Here is a 14,067-nt window from a genome sequence, read left to right as displayed (position 1 = left end):
CATCCAACACACTTCTCCGTCAACCTCTCATCAGCACAACAAAAGCACTTCTCTCAAATCCTGGAGCAAAGCATGACAACAACAAAAAAGCATGTTCAACAAATTTGTCAACTGACACAGCCCTTTCAAAACAAGAATTGTATCCGAGGACCCACACAGAGCACTTGACCTTCCATATCATTATCAGTATAAAACTATTTTTGCAGGAATCCCATTAAAAAAACAAAACAACCCACCAAAACAAACCAAAAGGGGAAGGATGCTAATGCCGGCCAAGGGATGAGTGACTGCTCCAAAATAGCATGTGATACCTGAGGCGTGAGGGTTTAGGTGGGCTGATGGCATTTTCAGTCTGAGCAAGCTTCCAAACACCAACCTGTTCTTAATATATTGTAACAGGATGTGGGGAGTACACAAAGCCTGGTTGTATACAGCAGTTGTAGGGCGGGGTAGGTGGGTGGGGGAACTTGTACACAGTCGTTACTAACCTACTGAAAGTGTGTACACAACAGCTTGATGGTAAGGATGTGTAAACATCACAGCCACCACCACAAACCAGGAAACTCCGGGAACATTCGCACACAAATGTCTTCCTACTCATTCTTCACAAAGCTTTAGACAACACTTCCCGTTAATTCTTATTAATAAGACTAAATTACAGAGTTACACATGGCGGTTTCATATTTGTATAAAGATACTCAGTGTACTTGACTGCACTACACGGAAACGGAAAGTCACAACGGACTGCTGTGTGCACGCACGCGCGCCTTTATGGTTTGGGACAAAGACCAAGAACAAAAAGAATGAACTGTGTGAGCTGCCGATTGAATAAACTTTTTTTTTAACCTTTCCTGCTCATGAAAGTGTCTATATTTATCTCTGAATTGTACGGCAATTTTATGTGTGGGAAAATGCTCCTCATGCACACTACTCCAGAAGTTTCACATCGTTAATATGCAAATCAATTGCAATGAAGTTACCTACAAGCCTCCTAAAACCAACAACGCTTTGTAGGGTCCAAAAAAATTCGTGTTGATATTTTAGATGACTACATTTATCGAAGGAGTGGTTGTTACTGTAAACACTGGTACAAGGTGTGACAAGTAACAACACCTGCGTAGCCTCACCTTGAGAAGTTGTGAAGCTGCTATTTATAGCTTGCTTAGTCACTGTGTGGAACTGGCCACGGAGGGCGACTTATACCTACCATACACCTCTTAGTCACTCCTCTGCCGAGAACAACAATATTTATGTCCTTTATAAATTAACAAAATGACGGTAGCTGTTTATCTCTAGTTCCAGGACAGTCCTACCTTCTGTAACAGACGTCACGTGAGTAAACACTTTGTGCAGGTAGTTGTTTGTGAAATGTGCTGATAGTAAAAACTGTATAAACCAGTACATCGAGCGTTTGTAGAATGTCTGTTAACTGCAATTGTGTATGTTTGTGATTATTAGTAGGTGTTGCCGAGTTACGCGCGTGCTCGTACACGTGCAATCTGTGTGTGTGTGTGAGCGAGAGAGGGAGAGACAGAGCGAGCACTGTTAAGACAAAGGCCCACCGCAAGAAACATAAAAAGAGTTTTATACAGCAAGGTGGCAAATTAATATATCAAAACATACATAGATGAAGTAGATGTCCAGGCAGCAGAAAACAGACAAAACAGTTTTTAAACGGAGAGACAGAAACTGTAGTCGGAAAGGAGAGAGAGAAGAGAGATATTTCCGGGTGAATTTCGGTGTTGGAATGTGTCTATGTGTCCTCATCCATGCAGCTCTACGCGAGACGGTTTTGTATCTTACTTATTAGTTTATTTTCAGTTGTTTTTTTTTCAAATTGAGGTGTGATTCTCTCAGTGACAGTTAGTCAGTTTAAGGTGGAAAGTTGGAATGGAAAGCGTTTCCGACCTTCAAACTTAAAGGTGACTGGATGACCTTGACCCAGCTTCGGTTTTCGATTTTCTGACAGAACAAAATGTAAGTGAGATCCTACTCACCGATATCTTCACAAACCTCATTTTCCCGATTTCTACCTACGCTTCTTGTCTTGTATTCTGTCTACTTGTCATTATGTGGTGCATGACGAAACATTTTATCTGAGAGATATCGGTACCCGAAGCACTCATGCAGATGCCTGAACCCACGTGATCATCAAACATGACCTCAGACCTGAACTCAGACAACACATTGACTGCTATGGATGCTACAACCTTTCAAAGTAGCAAAAGATTGATCAGCACTTGACTGGATGTAAACTACATTTCAGTAACAGTAAAGTAAGCCAGGATTATGTAGGTTGATGACTATAGGACTTTTTTTGCTAAAAATATAGTAGCAGTGACCTTTGTGCAGTATTATATTGAATGACCTTTGTGACCTGTCTCGCACCACTTGTCATTCAATCAAATGCTTTAAATATACTTTTCTGGAGCACCCCAGGTATTTAGTGGTAAAATCTTGATACCTTTCTGCCGAGATACATTCTGAGACTGAATTGCCTCCGCTTGTCGTTGCGGTCGATCGCCCTCCGCCACAGTTGCTGGAGGCAGGATCGAAGTTACCGGAAGACACGCATGAGTGAAGTGACCTGAATCACCCGAGGCTGTACTGAGAGTGTGCTTTGTATCTACTTTCAGCTTCTGCGCTTCTTCTCTTCAGTACAACCGCAAGTGTGCAGGTGTCGGCGGCGAACATAACACATCGGCGCTCACCCTGATAGCAGACGACAGTCTCGGCAACCCAAACCATAAGCAGGACGAGGACTTGGCGAGCGTTCAGACACACAACTACACGATGACCGACTACGAAAGCATCAAACGAAAATGTCTGCAGGCGGGCACACTGTTTGAGGACCCGGATTTCCCAGCAAACAGCTCCTCGCTGTACCATCAAGCTCCCTGGTCTACTCCCCTCATCGAGTGGAAGCGACCCAAGGTGAGAATAATTTCTGTTCACAATCTACTGCGTGCGATGGGCTGCGTCCCACGAGCTTGTACCTGCACCGTGTCTTTGACTCGCCGGGTGACAGGTGTCTACTCTCGACTGCAGTAGCAGGTAGTGTATACAAAATTAAGCTCAGAGGACCGGAACATGTGTCAGAAGTGTGATTTGTGTGTGTGTGTGCATGAATTCTGCTGTCAGCTTTATCTCGGACATTCGACACGACACCGGGAAGTCCCAACCGATCGATAGCTGATGATATTTTTAGACCCACATCTCAGAAACCTTTTCAGATGAAGAAGATAGTGTGTTTTTTCTCACAGACCTCGTTTATGAATATGAAGGGCACAGTCATGTGTAGAAAGATTATTATAGCAACCTGCATACACGCAAGTCAAGCAACTGTACATTGGGAAACATCAGAGCAACGGTGAGAGGTCAGACCGTCACGTGACACGTGCTGTGCATGACGAGTCAGCGGGTTTCCATGAACTCCACCACCTTTCCCCACCTTGTTTGCGAGAGGTTGATGTCGCAGTAGGGCTGCTTTACCCTCGTACACTTACTATTCCTGTGTCGGGACGATTAGAGGGTGCATGCCAGCCGCACAGTCTGATTTGTCACATGAAAGGACCTTGCTTGCACACATGGGTGAACATGCGATTTTGTTGTGCTAAAGTTTTACAGACAAAACAATTGACAAACATGGTCACGTGATCTTACGAGTATTGTTTACAAAGATGTGAAGACCAGAACTGTGTGATATATGTGAATTTACACAGGTTTCAACCACTTCTGCTTCAAACACACGAACACAGCCACACAGACACACATGTCTCCACACACTTTGTGTTAATTAGACATTAAAGGTGTGTAATCCTCCATTTGTTCGGATTCTCTTCGGATGGAGTGAGGTCGTAGCCATGGTGACGGCATGTGTTCGCCGTCAGGTTGCGTGGGCGAGTTGGTGGTATGGGTCGAGCAACACACCAACACACCTGTGGACCCGAGTGTCTGTACACCTGGCGGTTGAGGGGGCGCGTCATCGCGACTGGCTCGCCATCTAACCGCTACATCCGACACATTTCTACCTGTTAAGCAGGCCCCAAATAATGAACTTATAACTGTGGAGTGACGAGACGCTTGATGAGCGTTAAAAATGCCTGATGACACCCGACTGAAATGTTATAGGTGTACAGGTCAACCCACCCGCTTTCGAAAAGAATAGAACAAAAGCGTACATGACTGAGCAGAACTGGAAAAATGTAAAAACCTAATGTAAATAATGGGGTGGTAAGTGAGTGGGTGTTAAAGTGAATTAAGTAGCTTATCATGATTATTCCACAACACAGCAAGCGTTTGTCATCGCCACCCAGTCTGTTGTATGCAGCCAGTCAACAAAGTAGGAAACAAGGAAACAATTTAAATCAAGTATGAGGATGTTTGCATTTGCTAGTACTGGGAAAAAGAGGAGACACAGAATACAAATTGAGGCGAGACATTTCATAATATGATCACTGGTAGTTTTAACAAACAGGACACGATTACACGATGAAACTATGGGCGACACTCTTTCCGCATGTTTGTAGCATTATGGGATGGGCTTGAAAACACTCGGAGAACCCTGTCATATTGTGATCGTTGACAGCCAGGACACGATTATACCAAAATATTGTTAGTGGTATTGTCTGAAATGCAAGTAGTGTACCACACTATAAGACTTGAGTGTCTAGAAGACTCGATGTCTGGCATACGATTGGGGGACAACGGGAGGTAATCAAATACTGTGGCCAAAACTGAATGTGGTTATGGCCCTTGTGTAAGGTGTTTACATTCAGGAATCATTTCATTAATTTGACATGGTAACAGTTATAGTGTCTCACATGATGAACTGGCATGAGAGCTTTATACCTTTGGAGCCAATAGATGGGGGGGGGGGGGCGGTAAACCTAAAGATTTTTTTAAAATGTGAATTTTGCACAAATCGAGTTGGACAGAAAACACAAAGTACGAAGTTTTAAGTGTTAGCCTGTCTCTTACGAGCTGAGAAGAGGAGAAGATGGAAAGGATTACACTGTCGAAAAGATAAAAATGAATCCCGCGAAAATGTGTACTATTGTTATTATTATTATTTTTTTATTATCATTTTGTTTTTGTTTACAGGAAATCGTCTCCGATGCACAGTTTATTGTAGATGGTGCGTTGTATGTTGATCTGGAGCAGGGAACTCTAGGTGAGTATATAAAAATGCACCCTGAAAATTACACCCCTCCTCTTCTGGGCGTGAGTGTGTAAAGAAGTGATGGTGTTTGTTGTAGGATTATCTATCAACGGTCTCACACTCCAGGTTGAACACGTGGAGACAACTCCACAATGTGTCAAAGTTGACACAGAACACACAATTCACCTTTGAAACGAGTTTTGTCAACACAGTTATGGTTACCATGGTGATTTCGGCCTGTTGCAGGTAACTGCTGGTTTATAGCGGCAGCCGCTTCCTTGGCAGCATCCAACAAAGCTCTGATAGAAAGAGTGGTGCCCCCTAACCAAGGGTACGGCCAAGACTACGCAGGTAAACATGCAAAGTGTGTAACAAGGGAAAGTTAAAAATTTTGCGGATGTCTTAAAGTGATTCTGAATTTCTTTTTATGTTATTTTGGGTCATTTTAGGTTTATTCATGGTTATTTCATGGATTTCGGGACGATCTTTGTATTTCAGGGATATTCCTCTTCAACTTCTGGCAGTACGGCAAGTGGCAGGAGGTGATTGTAGACGATCGTCTGCCCACGCGCGATGGCCAGCTGGTGTACACCTCCAGCACGCGCAAGAATGAATTCTGGTGCGCGCTTCTCGAGAAAGCATTTGCCAAGTGAGTAGCCTGCTTTTGATTTTATGCATTGAGCATCTTGGTTTGTAATTTTCTAGTGCGGACATTGGCGGGGCTCCTGTTGGTGGATGGACTGCTGAAGTGAGGGGGCGAGGACAGGGACATTGAGATTCGCATCTCATAGTAGAACACAGTCCATAGTAGAACACAGTCGTAGTAGAACACGGTCAGAGACTTCCAGTATAACAGACGAAATCATTCACAAATTGAACAAAGTCTTAAAACACACCAGTTGTGTCTAGACCAACCAACGCATCTATTGCTGAAAATGGTATTTCACTTTCTAGAGGCAGGGTAACCACTTATCGCATTACACCGCAAGGGCGAGCATTTTTGTGAAAGGTGGAGAATGCCATAAAAAGCCCACAATGTGTGTAAAGTATACGGTCTAGTTATGAGTCTGTACGATGTCTGCACGCGGTCTGTTTATAAGGCTGTACGGTTGCTACGAGGCGCTGGACGGAGGGCGCGTGCACGACGCACTGCTGGACATGACCGGCGGGGTCACTGAGCTGGTGGACCTGAGGGGCTCGGTCAGCCCCGACAAGATCGCCGACCTCCTGATGGCGTGTGAGGGCATGGAGACCATCATGGGCGCCGGCATCTTCGTCAGTCTCACTGCAGTCCGCTCTTTCTGTCTGCCTGTGTGTGTGTCTGTCTGTTGGGGAACTGTCCATCTGTCTCTCACATCAACGACTGTATCTGCAACCCTTTCTCAAGTCGGTGACTGCGTGTTTGTGTGTCCGTCTCTCCATGTATGTGTCAAAAATACATGCATTGTATCTATGTTTATGTATATCTGTAGATATGTTTCTATAATTATACAGTTTGTGTATCAGTATATTTGTGCATGTGTGTGTTTATCTAAGGCAGTATGTTTATTTGTCTTCTTCACGGTCTGTGTCTTCTTGTCTGTCTCTCATGTTTCTTATAGATTGATAAATTGGTAGATATAGATAAATAGGTAGATATATTTACTACAGTTCACCTTGCACTGTAGACATGTGAAACATAGGTCTACTACACCTTTACAGAAGCGATCAAGTCGGTCAGAGACGAAGCTGTCGTCGGGACTGTACTCGGAGCACGCCTACAGCATCATCCGACTGAAGACAGTGAGTACATCAACAAACTGTCACTGCCTGATATCCTCTCAGGATTCCGATACTTTATTTTGTCAGCGACTAGGGACATTAAGCTCGCATAGAGGTGTATATTTATCTCATCATAAATAATGTGCAAAATGTTATATTTATATGTATACAATCCTACACGAGCACACACAACTAGCATTTACATAACTACACTCTCACACACCGCAGTATACACCCGTATATACACTTTGCCCCTTAATCCTGTCTTTCACTTGTTCTTTCCTACATTTTGCTCCTGTCATCTATTGATAAGACTATATTGGGCTGTGAACGGTCATAGTGACAATAAGAGTGAGAACAGTTTAGCTGAGGGATAACAGAAATGATTAAAACAAGATATGCGATGAGTACCACGGTTCGATGGGTCACATACACCTGGATGGTCGGCACCTTGACTCTGATTGGCGTTGCAGGTGACCCACAAAGGTCAAAAGAAACTGCTGCTGTTGCTGCGAAATCCGTTCGGCCATGGCGAGTGGAACGGAGCGTGGTCTGACAAGTGAGTAGTCGGACCATCTGTCTGTCGGTGGAGGGAAGAGAGAAAGAGGAGACAGAGAAGCCTTGTACATTTATTCCTCTGTTTGGAGATTAAACTAATAAGTAGGTTTAATTTTCTTTCTATAATAAAATGTTAGTCGATATAGATTATTTGAACCAGACAGACAGATGAGAGAGATGTTAATTACATAAACATGGAGCCGCCAACCACCCTATCAAACGTGCTGCTGAAAAGAGAACGAGGCAACCTTTGACATGGACAGTTCCTTTAACCTTTTAAGTAGCATGATTGCACTCCATGGTCACGTGCTAATCAGATGCAACAGTAACTGTCTACAATACCGTGCTCATGGCACCCTGGGATGTCTACTTATATCACGGGTAGTGTGGAGGGATGTGCAATACCTGTATCATCATTTACATCATGTCTGTTGACCGTGGCAGGCACAGTACCTGGGACGATCTCAGCCCCAACGAACGAAACGATCAAGCTTTCAACAAACGAGACGACGGCGAGTTTTGGTACGTGTACAGGTGTTGGTATTATATAGATGCATTGTATGTATGTACAGTGTATATGTATAGTGTGCTTTTTGTTGTATTTATGCAATGTAAATATGAGGTGTGATTACAGATACAGTGTATAGGTATGTGTTCATGAAGGTTCATGAAGGTATACAACATAGAAAACCTACAGAGAAATCTCTTAATATTGTTTTTGCTGAGATGCTAGTACATTACAAGAATTTGCAATATTATGTTAAATATCCATTCTATTGTCAGGATGAGTGTCCAAGATTTTGTGCAACACTTTGACGAGCTGGAGTTATGCCACCTGTCTCCAGATCTTTTGACAGACAAACAACGTGGAATGGTATCTTTCTCCTCTTCGTCTCTCTTTCCTTCTTACTTTAGATATATGTATATAAGCTTACTTTTTGTCATATGGTCCCCCTTCCCTCTCTCTTGCCAATCGTTATTTAAAGCTGTGCCTGTGATTTGTTTCCAATTGGAAGTAATACCCAGAAGTAAACCTAAATATACAGACAGTCACACAGATAATTCGGTCACATACGAGCTGAACAAGTGTGTAGGATGACCCCTGTAAAATCTGTTGACTTTTATCAGGTGGTAAAGAAAAAGTGGAAGCAGGCGACCTTCTCGGGAAGTTGGCTCAGGGGAGTGAACGCTGGGGGCTCTCCCATGAGTAGGACATCACGTAAGTTGTCTATAAGTCAGTAAGTCACTATACTGACACCTGTAATCACACCTCTCCTTGACCATACACGATACACACTGAAACAACAAACAACAAACACACACACATACAAACATATGCTACTCTCCTAGGACACCCCGATATCACACTAACATGCTCAATAAATTCGCTTGTGTTCAAGATCAATGGGGCAGTTCTGTGTCCCTCCTTGTTTCACTCCTAACTCTTGCAAGCTCAAGCTGTGTACCTGTGCAGGTAAGTTCTGGACCAACCCCCAGTACCGAGTGACCCTAGAGGGTTCAGTGCCCAGCAGCATGGTTATCTCCCTTATCAAGGTGACTGGCAAGCTGAAACAGCAAACCAACGACATCGCCATCGGCTTCGCGATCTTTAAGGTCGGTGAACGTGAATATTATCTCCCCTTCACTGACAATGACGATGATAAGGATGATGACATTGACAACAAAGATGACGTGTCATGGCACCAGTTCCAGCACCACCAGCACCAACACACGTTTCTTCTTCACCTCACTGCTGAAGCTGGAGATGCACTCCTCTGACAGAATGTTTGCAATGTGACTTTGTCCTCGCACTCCTGCTGTCGGTAGTTTTATTTATATTATCTACCAACCACAGATCAGGCCTGGCAAAGAGCCTCCCTCTGCACTGACCGCGGACAACAACTATGAACATTCGGAGCTGGTGGACAAGTCCGGCTCCATCTGGCTTTTCAGAGAGCGCGCCTTGCACTTCACCCTTGACCCCGGCACGTACATCATCATACCCTACACCCTCGTTCCTGATAAAGAGGCGGATTTCTACCTGAGGATCTTCACCGAGCTATCTGCCAGCGCAGGGTAGGCTGACCAAATCATTCCATACTCATTTCTGAAAACATTGCAAGTGTGATTATCAAAGCTTCTCTATGTGCCAGGACAGACACTAAATGTCATTCTACATTGGTCTGGTCAGTTGTTTCCCTCCCTGTGATTGTGTTCCGTGCATATAAATCTGTCAGCAAAGATCAGCCGTTATATTACACACATCTTTTTGCCCGATACATTGTAGTTTTGTCCTGATGTCTGTGTATGTTATGTACCATCTACCATCTGTTGCTTGCAATATTCCATGTACCTATACTCCGCCTCTTAGTGTTTCTGAGGAACAATTTTGAAGTATCATGGAACACACTTTGTTTCGTTAATTAACGCTCTTTTGATCTCTGGCAAGTTTAGTGGTGTGGCCTGTATGACAAAGCATGTTCTATAGTTTTATGGATTTATATACATAAGTATCTGCATATGTGTCCATATCTATGTACATGCGCGTGCATTTATATTGTGCATTGTGCCCCGCGACTTATCTTTTCTGTTTTACTTGCTTCACTTTTTAATTCCGTTTATCTTTCTTCACATTATTTCAAAAAAAAACAAAATATTTATAACACTACGCTTTCTTTTCAGACCTGTTGAAGAGCCTCTTGGACCCACCAGGGTGAGCACTGGGCTTTTGCCTGCCAGTCCATTTGTCTGTAGACATTTTATTTTACAAATCGCTGGACTGTCATATTTTATCGCACCAGTTGCTTCTGTTCCTTGGGTTTAATTTTGCATTGAGTGATGGATACACTAAAATATATTGAAGTTTATGATGACAAGTGTCTGGTACCACCAATACTTTTTGTTTATCCTGTTACCAAGTTAAATGATTCGTAGACATCAAAATCTGTCCGCTGATTGGTGAAAACCAGAGCCTTCTTTGGAATCGTATCCTAACTGAAAACAACATCATTAGGCATCTTAGAGCAACCAGCAACCCCTAAACTGTAAACAACAGTAAATAAACATATCTGCTGTAAACGTCTGTAAATGTTTATCGAGTGACCTTTTGCTTTTGCGCATGTGCAGGAGACGGTAGAGGTGGCAGAGGACCTCATTGATGTGCTGTTCCACAAGCATCAGGGGCCTGATGGCAAAGTCGATGCCAGGGGTGTACAGAAGATTCTCGCTGAAGCCAACCAGAAAGGTCTGATCGAGAGATTCTGTCAGCCATGTTGCACATTTTCCAGTGTGTTTGTGTGCGGACAGGTGGACTTGTTTCCTGGACTTCTGGTTGACCATGTTGTGTTCCTGTGCGCATGTGCTTTCTTCTTTTGATCACTCACACCCACCTTCCTCTTTCTTTTTAAACCACTCACATCTCTACTGTTCCACGTTTTGCTAACATATTCCGTGTTTTTATCAACCTCTCACACACTCGTTCTTTTTTTTCAACCACTTATGTAACTACCCTTCCTCTTCGTTCAGCCTATCTCTCTCTTTTACACACACACACACTTTTCTCTTCCTACTATCTGTCCATCTTCTCTTCATGACTGTCTCGATGTTAATTTTCGCTGTGACATCCAGTGTTACAGTTGGGCTTTCACTGAAACACTCACTGCATTTCACAAATAGTTTGAATGTGAATGCTGTTCACTACTGGCAGCTTTCTCTTGCTGTGAGTAATGGTTTTCCAATACCCAGATATTACCGCTTGTCATCTTGTTTGTTTGTTTGCTGCAGAGTTCGGGAAAGCCGAGGGCTACTCTCTAGAAACATGTCGCTGTGTGATCGCCTTCAACGACGTATCCTTATCACACCTGGACTTACCGTTACTGTCTGTGTAGTTATGACAATTTTAATTATTATTACCCTTCTTCCAGTACCGTGAAGGGTTTAACAAAGACAGTAAGTGACTTGATTAAACTGCTTACAATGCAATGTTTGTGAATTGTTTTTAGACACGTGACATGACTGTACTTTCTAACAAAATGAACTGCCTGACCTGAGTGTACACAACCAACATGGCAGTTTTGTTACAACCCGCGGCTTCCTTAACACTATCTCAGCCATATGTGACCGGTCTGCTTGATAAAGAACAAGTGAGGAAAGTCTGGAAGGACATCTTGGCATGGAAGGTGAGTGGACACGTTAGGCTGTTAGACATTGGTTAACGAAAAGTCGCGAGTTGTGATCAGGGTGGTTAGTTTGTTATTTGTCTGGTCAAGAAAATAAGGTCAAAGGTAAGACATGGTACGAAGTATCATGAAATGTTGGCCTCGGCAGGAGATGTAACTGAAAGTTTTCACTGCATATAACATGCTTCTGATAATTAAAATAATTTGTTGACATCGGGGATTAAAATCTCAGAGGTACAATACATGTGTATTGATATGTATTTTCTCTGACTAGTCTCTAAAGCCATCGTCATATTTATGTGGGGGTGTATAAAGCTCCCACTAGTTAAACAAGGGTCTGAAATCTCCCAATAATTTCGGATGGTAGTCTGAATCCCTCCCCACTCCCCACTCAGTTTATGGATGAACAAAAAAGAGTGGACCCTCATATAGATAACAGGGTTATAAAGTTTTCAGGGTAGAATAACTAAAGCATGATCTTCCTCTAAAGCTACCTGTGCTCACCACTCTCTTGGCTCAGACGACTACCTGCTATCTCGCGGTGAACCATGAACCAAGGAAGACAATGCAGACGAAACTAAAGGCAGTCTTTATGATGAGAGGACCAAGTAGCCGCTGCGCATCTTGGCTGAATATGTAATGTAGGTGCAAGTGTTGTAAGGAACACAATGAACTACAACCTAGTTTCGTTTCAGGATGCTTTCAAGAGTGCAGACGTGAGCAGGGACAACACTGTGGATGTCACGGAGCTGAAGGGGCTCTTCCAACACATCGGTCAGTGGGCTCGTAGGTCAAGGCTGGCACTTACAAGATGAATCGAATTAAGCATGGAAAAAAACCACACACACCTACAATAAACAAGTTTTTTTTTGCATGTCTGTCAGCATTGTTGTATAAGGGCTGAGAGTGGTTTTGCAGTGGTAACCCACGGTATCGGCGTCCATTGCAGGCTTCAACCTGGACACCACGGCCTTGCACCGCGTGGTGCGGCGCTATGGCGACCGCGAGGGTCGGATGCACGAGGACGACTTCATGCAGGCCATTTGCCGCATCCTCCGCGCCTACAGTCAGTAACAACCACCAGTTACTCTCTTCTTTTCCCCTCCCCCAACTACCATCTCTTTGTCTTTGATATTCCCACTGGTGATAATGTTCTGGACGCTGATCTGTCCTACAGTTGATCAACTTCTCGGCTCCATCCTTTCAGCAAATTCTTTCCTTCGTTTTTCTTCATCTCTCCCTCCCATATCTCTCTGTCTCCTGTCGTTGTCATCCTCCTTGTCAAGCTGTCTAACGGTTTGTCATTCCGTGTTTGCCTGTTAGTTCGGTGATCCATCTTTCTGTGTGCTCCACATGTTTAGTATTTGGCATTTTCTGAACACTCGCTGTCTACTTTCTCTACAATCGCAGTTTTCCTCTTCTTCGCACGTGAAACAATCATTCATTTTGTTCACAGGGATGTTCAAGAAGATGTCTAACGGTGGGAAGATGATGATGGATCTACAGGAGGTAGGTGGGGCTCGTGGTGGTCTTCACACATGTGGACGTATAAGTCCATTAGTTCTTGAATCAAAAGGTTAAGTAAATATAATCAGAATTTGAGTAATGATAGTCAGCCTGCTCTGTGACTAGCTTCTTGTGAGATCATGCCAAGAAACTGATTATATGACAATGTCAAACTCCCTAACTGACATTTCTATAACTTTGATGTCAGAGACTGGCTTTGTAATGGTATCGTGTCTACAACGGGTATTTTTCAGTGGATGGTGACCACGCTGTACCTTTGATTTCCTGACCAAAGACCTCCTCTAGCTATCGTGGCCACAAGAAAGTTCCCCAACGTATCACGTGATCCAGGGTAGACCTCACGCAGGGACAGTGTGGAACTCGTGTTGAATTGTCACTCTTGCCATGAAGTGGAAAAGGCAGCATACATCTGTGTAAACACCTTCATCCCATGGTGACTTGGCTCAGCTTCGCCATTAATTCACTACAAACATGTGTGGCCATGAAACTGTAAGTGTGTGTGTATGTGATGCATATCATTGTTACACCTGTGTTAGGACTAGCAAGCAAACAAAACACATGTACGCAGAGAGAGCGAAAGAAGAGAGAGAGAAAGAAAGACAAAAAGAAAGAATATGATTATAAACACTAGAACAAGGTACCAACGTAAGATAAACTCCGACTGTCGATGTTTACTGATGTTTACAAGAAGTGTAATTTATAAACTTCCCCCTCCATCTTTCTCATATTGTTCACTACATTCACTTGTTTGACATGTTCAGTTCACGAGTGTTATAGTTTCTCGTTCTCTTTAACTCTCCAGTTTTAAAGTCGCACTAGTATCAAAATTATAAATGTAATCTTAAAATTTCAATAAATATAAATAAAGACAAGTGTGTTCTT

General features: G+C 43.3%; 1 protein-coding gene across 2 annotated transcripts; it reads left to right on the top strand.

Moving 5' to 3' along the window:
* The first annotated feature begins 1,060 nt into the window (after positions 1-1,060).
* Positions 1,061-14,057, top strand: LOC112563633 (calpain-2 catalytic subunit-like). Of its 2 annotated transcripts, none has more exons than XM_025237821.1 (21): positions 1,061-1,332; positions 2,637-2,934; positions 5,104-5,173; positions 5,408-5,512; positions 5,660-5,810; positions 6,262-6,436; positions 6,863-6,943; positions 7,396-7,481; positions 7,925-8,002; positions 8,264-8,354; positions 8,609-8,699; positions 8,955-9,094; positions 9,336-9,556; positions 10,163-10,193; positions 10,607-10,724; positions 11,264-11,325; positions 11,590-11,658; positions 12,354-12,432; positions 12,608-12,724; positions 13,115-13,167; positions 13,419-14,057. In XM_025237821.1, exons 2-21 carry the CDS (start codon positions 2,794-2,796, stop codon positions 13,443-13,445), a joined length of 1,986 nt encoding a protein of 661 aa, XP_025093606.1. In that variant the 5' UTR covers positions 1,061-1,332; positions 2,637-2,793; the 3' UTR covers positions 13,446-14,057. The 2 variants fall into 2 exon arrangements, with proteins under 2 accessions (XP_025093606.1, XP_025093613.1); XM_025237828.1 differs by lacking the exon at positions 1,061-1,332 and adding an exon at positions 2,142-2,276.
* Positions 14,058-14,067: the final 10 nt, after the last annotated feature.

This window comes from Pomacea canaliculata, linkage group LG1, assembly GCF_003073045.1.
Source record: "Pomacea canaliculata isolate SZHN2017 linkage group LG1, ASM307304v1, whole genome shotgun sequence".
In the NCBI taxonomy this organism is placed as follows: Eukaryota; Metazoa; Mollusca; class Gastropoda; order Architaenioglossa; family Ampullariidae; genus Pomacea; species Pomacea canaliculata.
The sequence above is the reverse complement of the archived record's forward strand: the minus strand, read 5'-3'. Positions and strand labels throughout refer to the sequence as shown.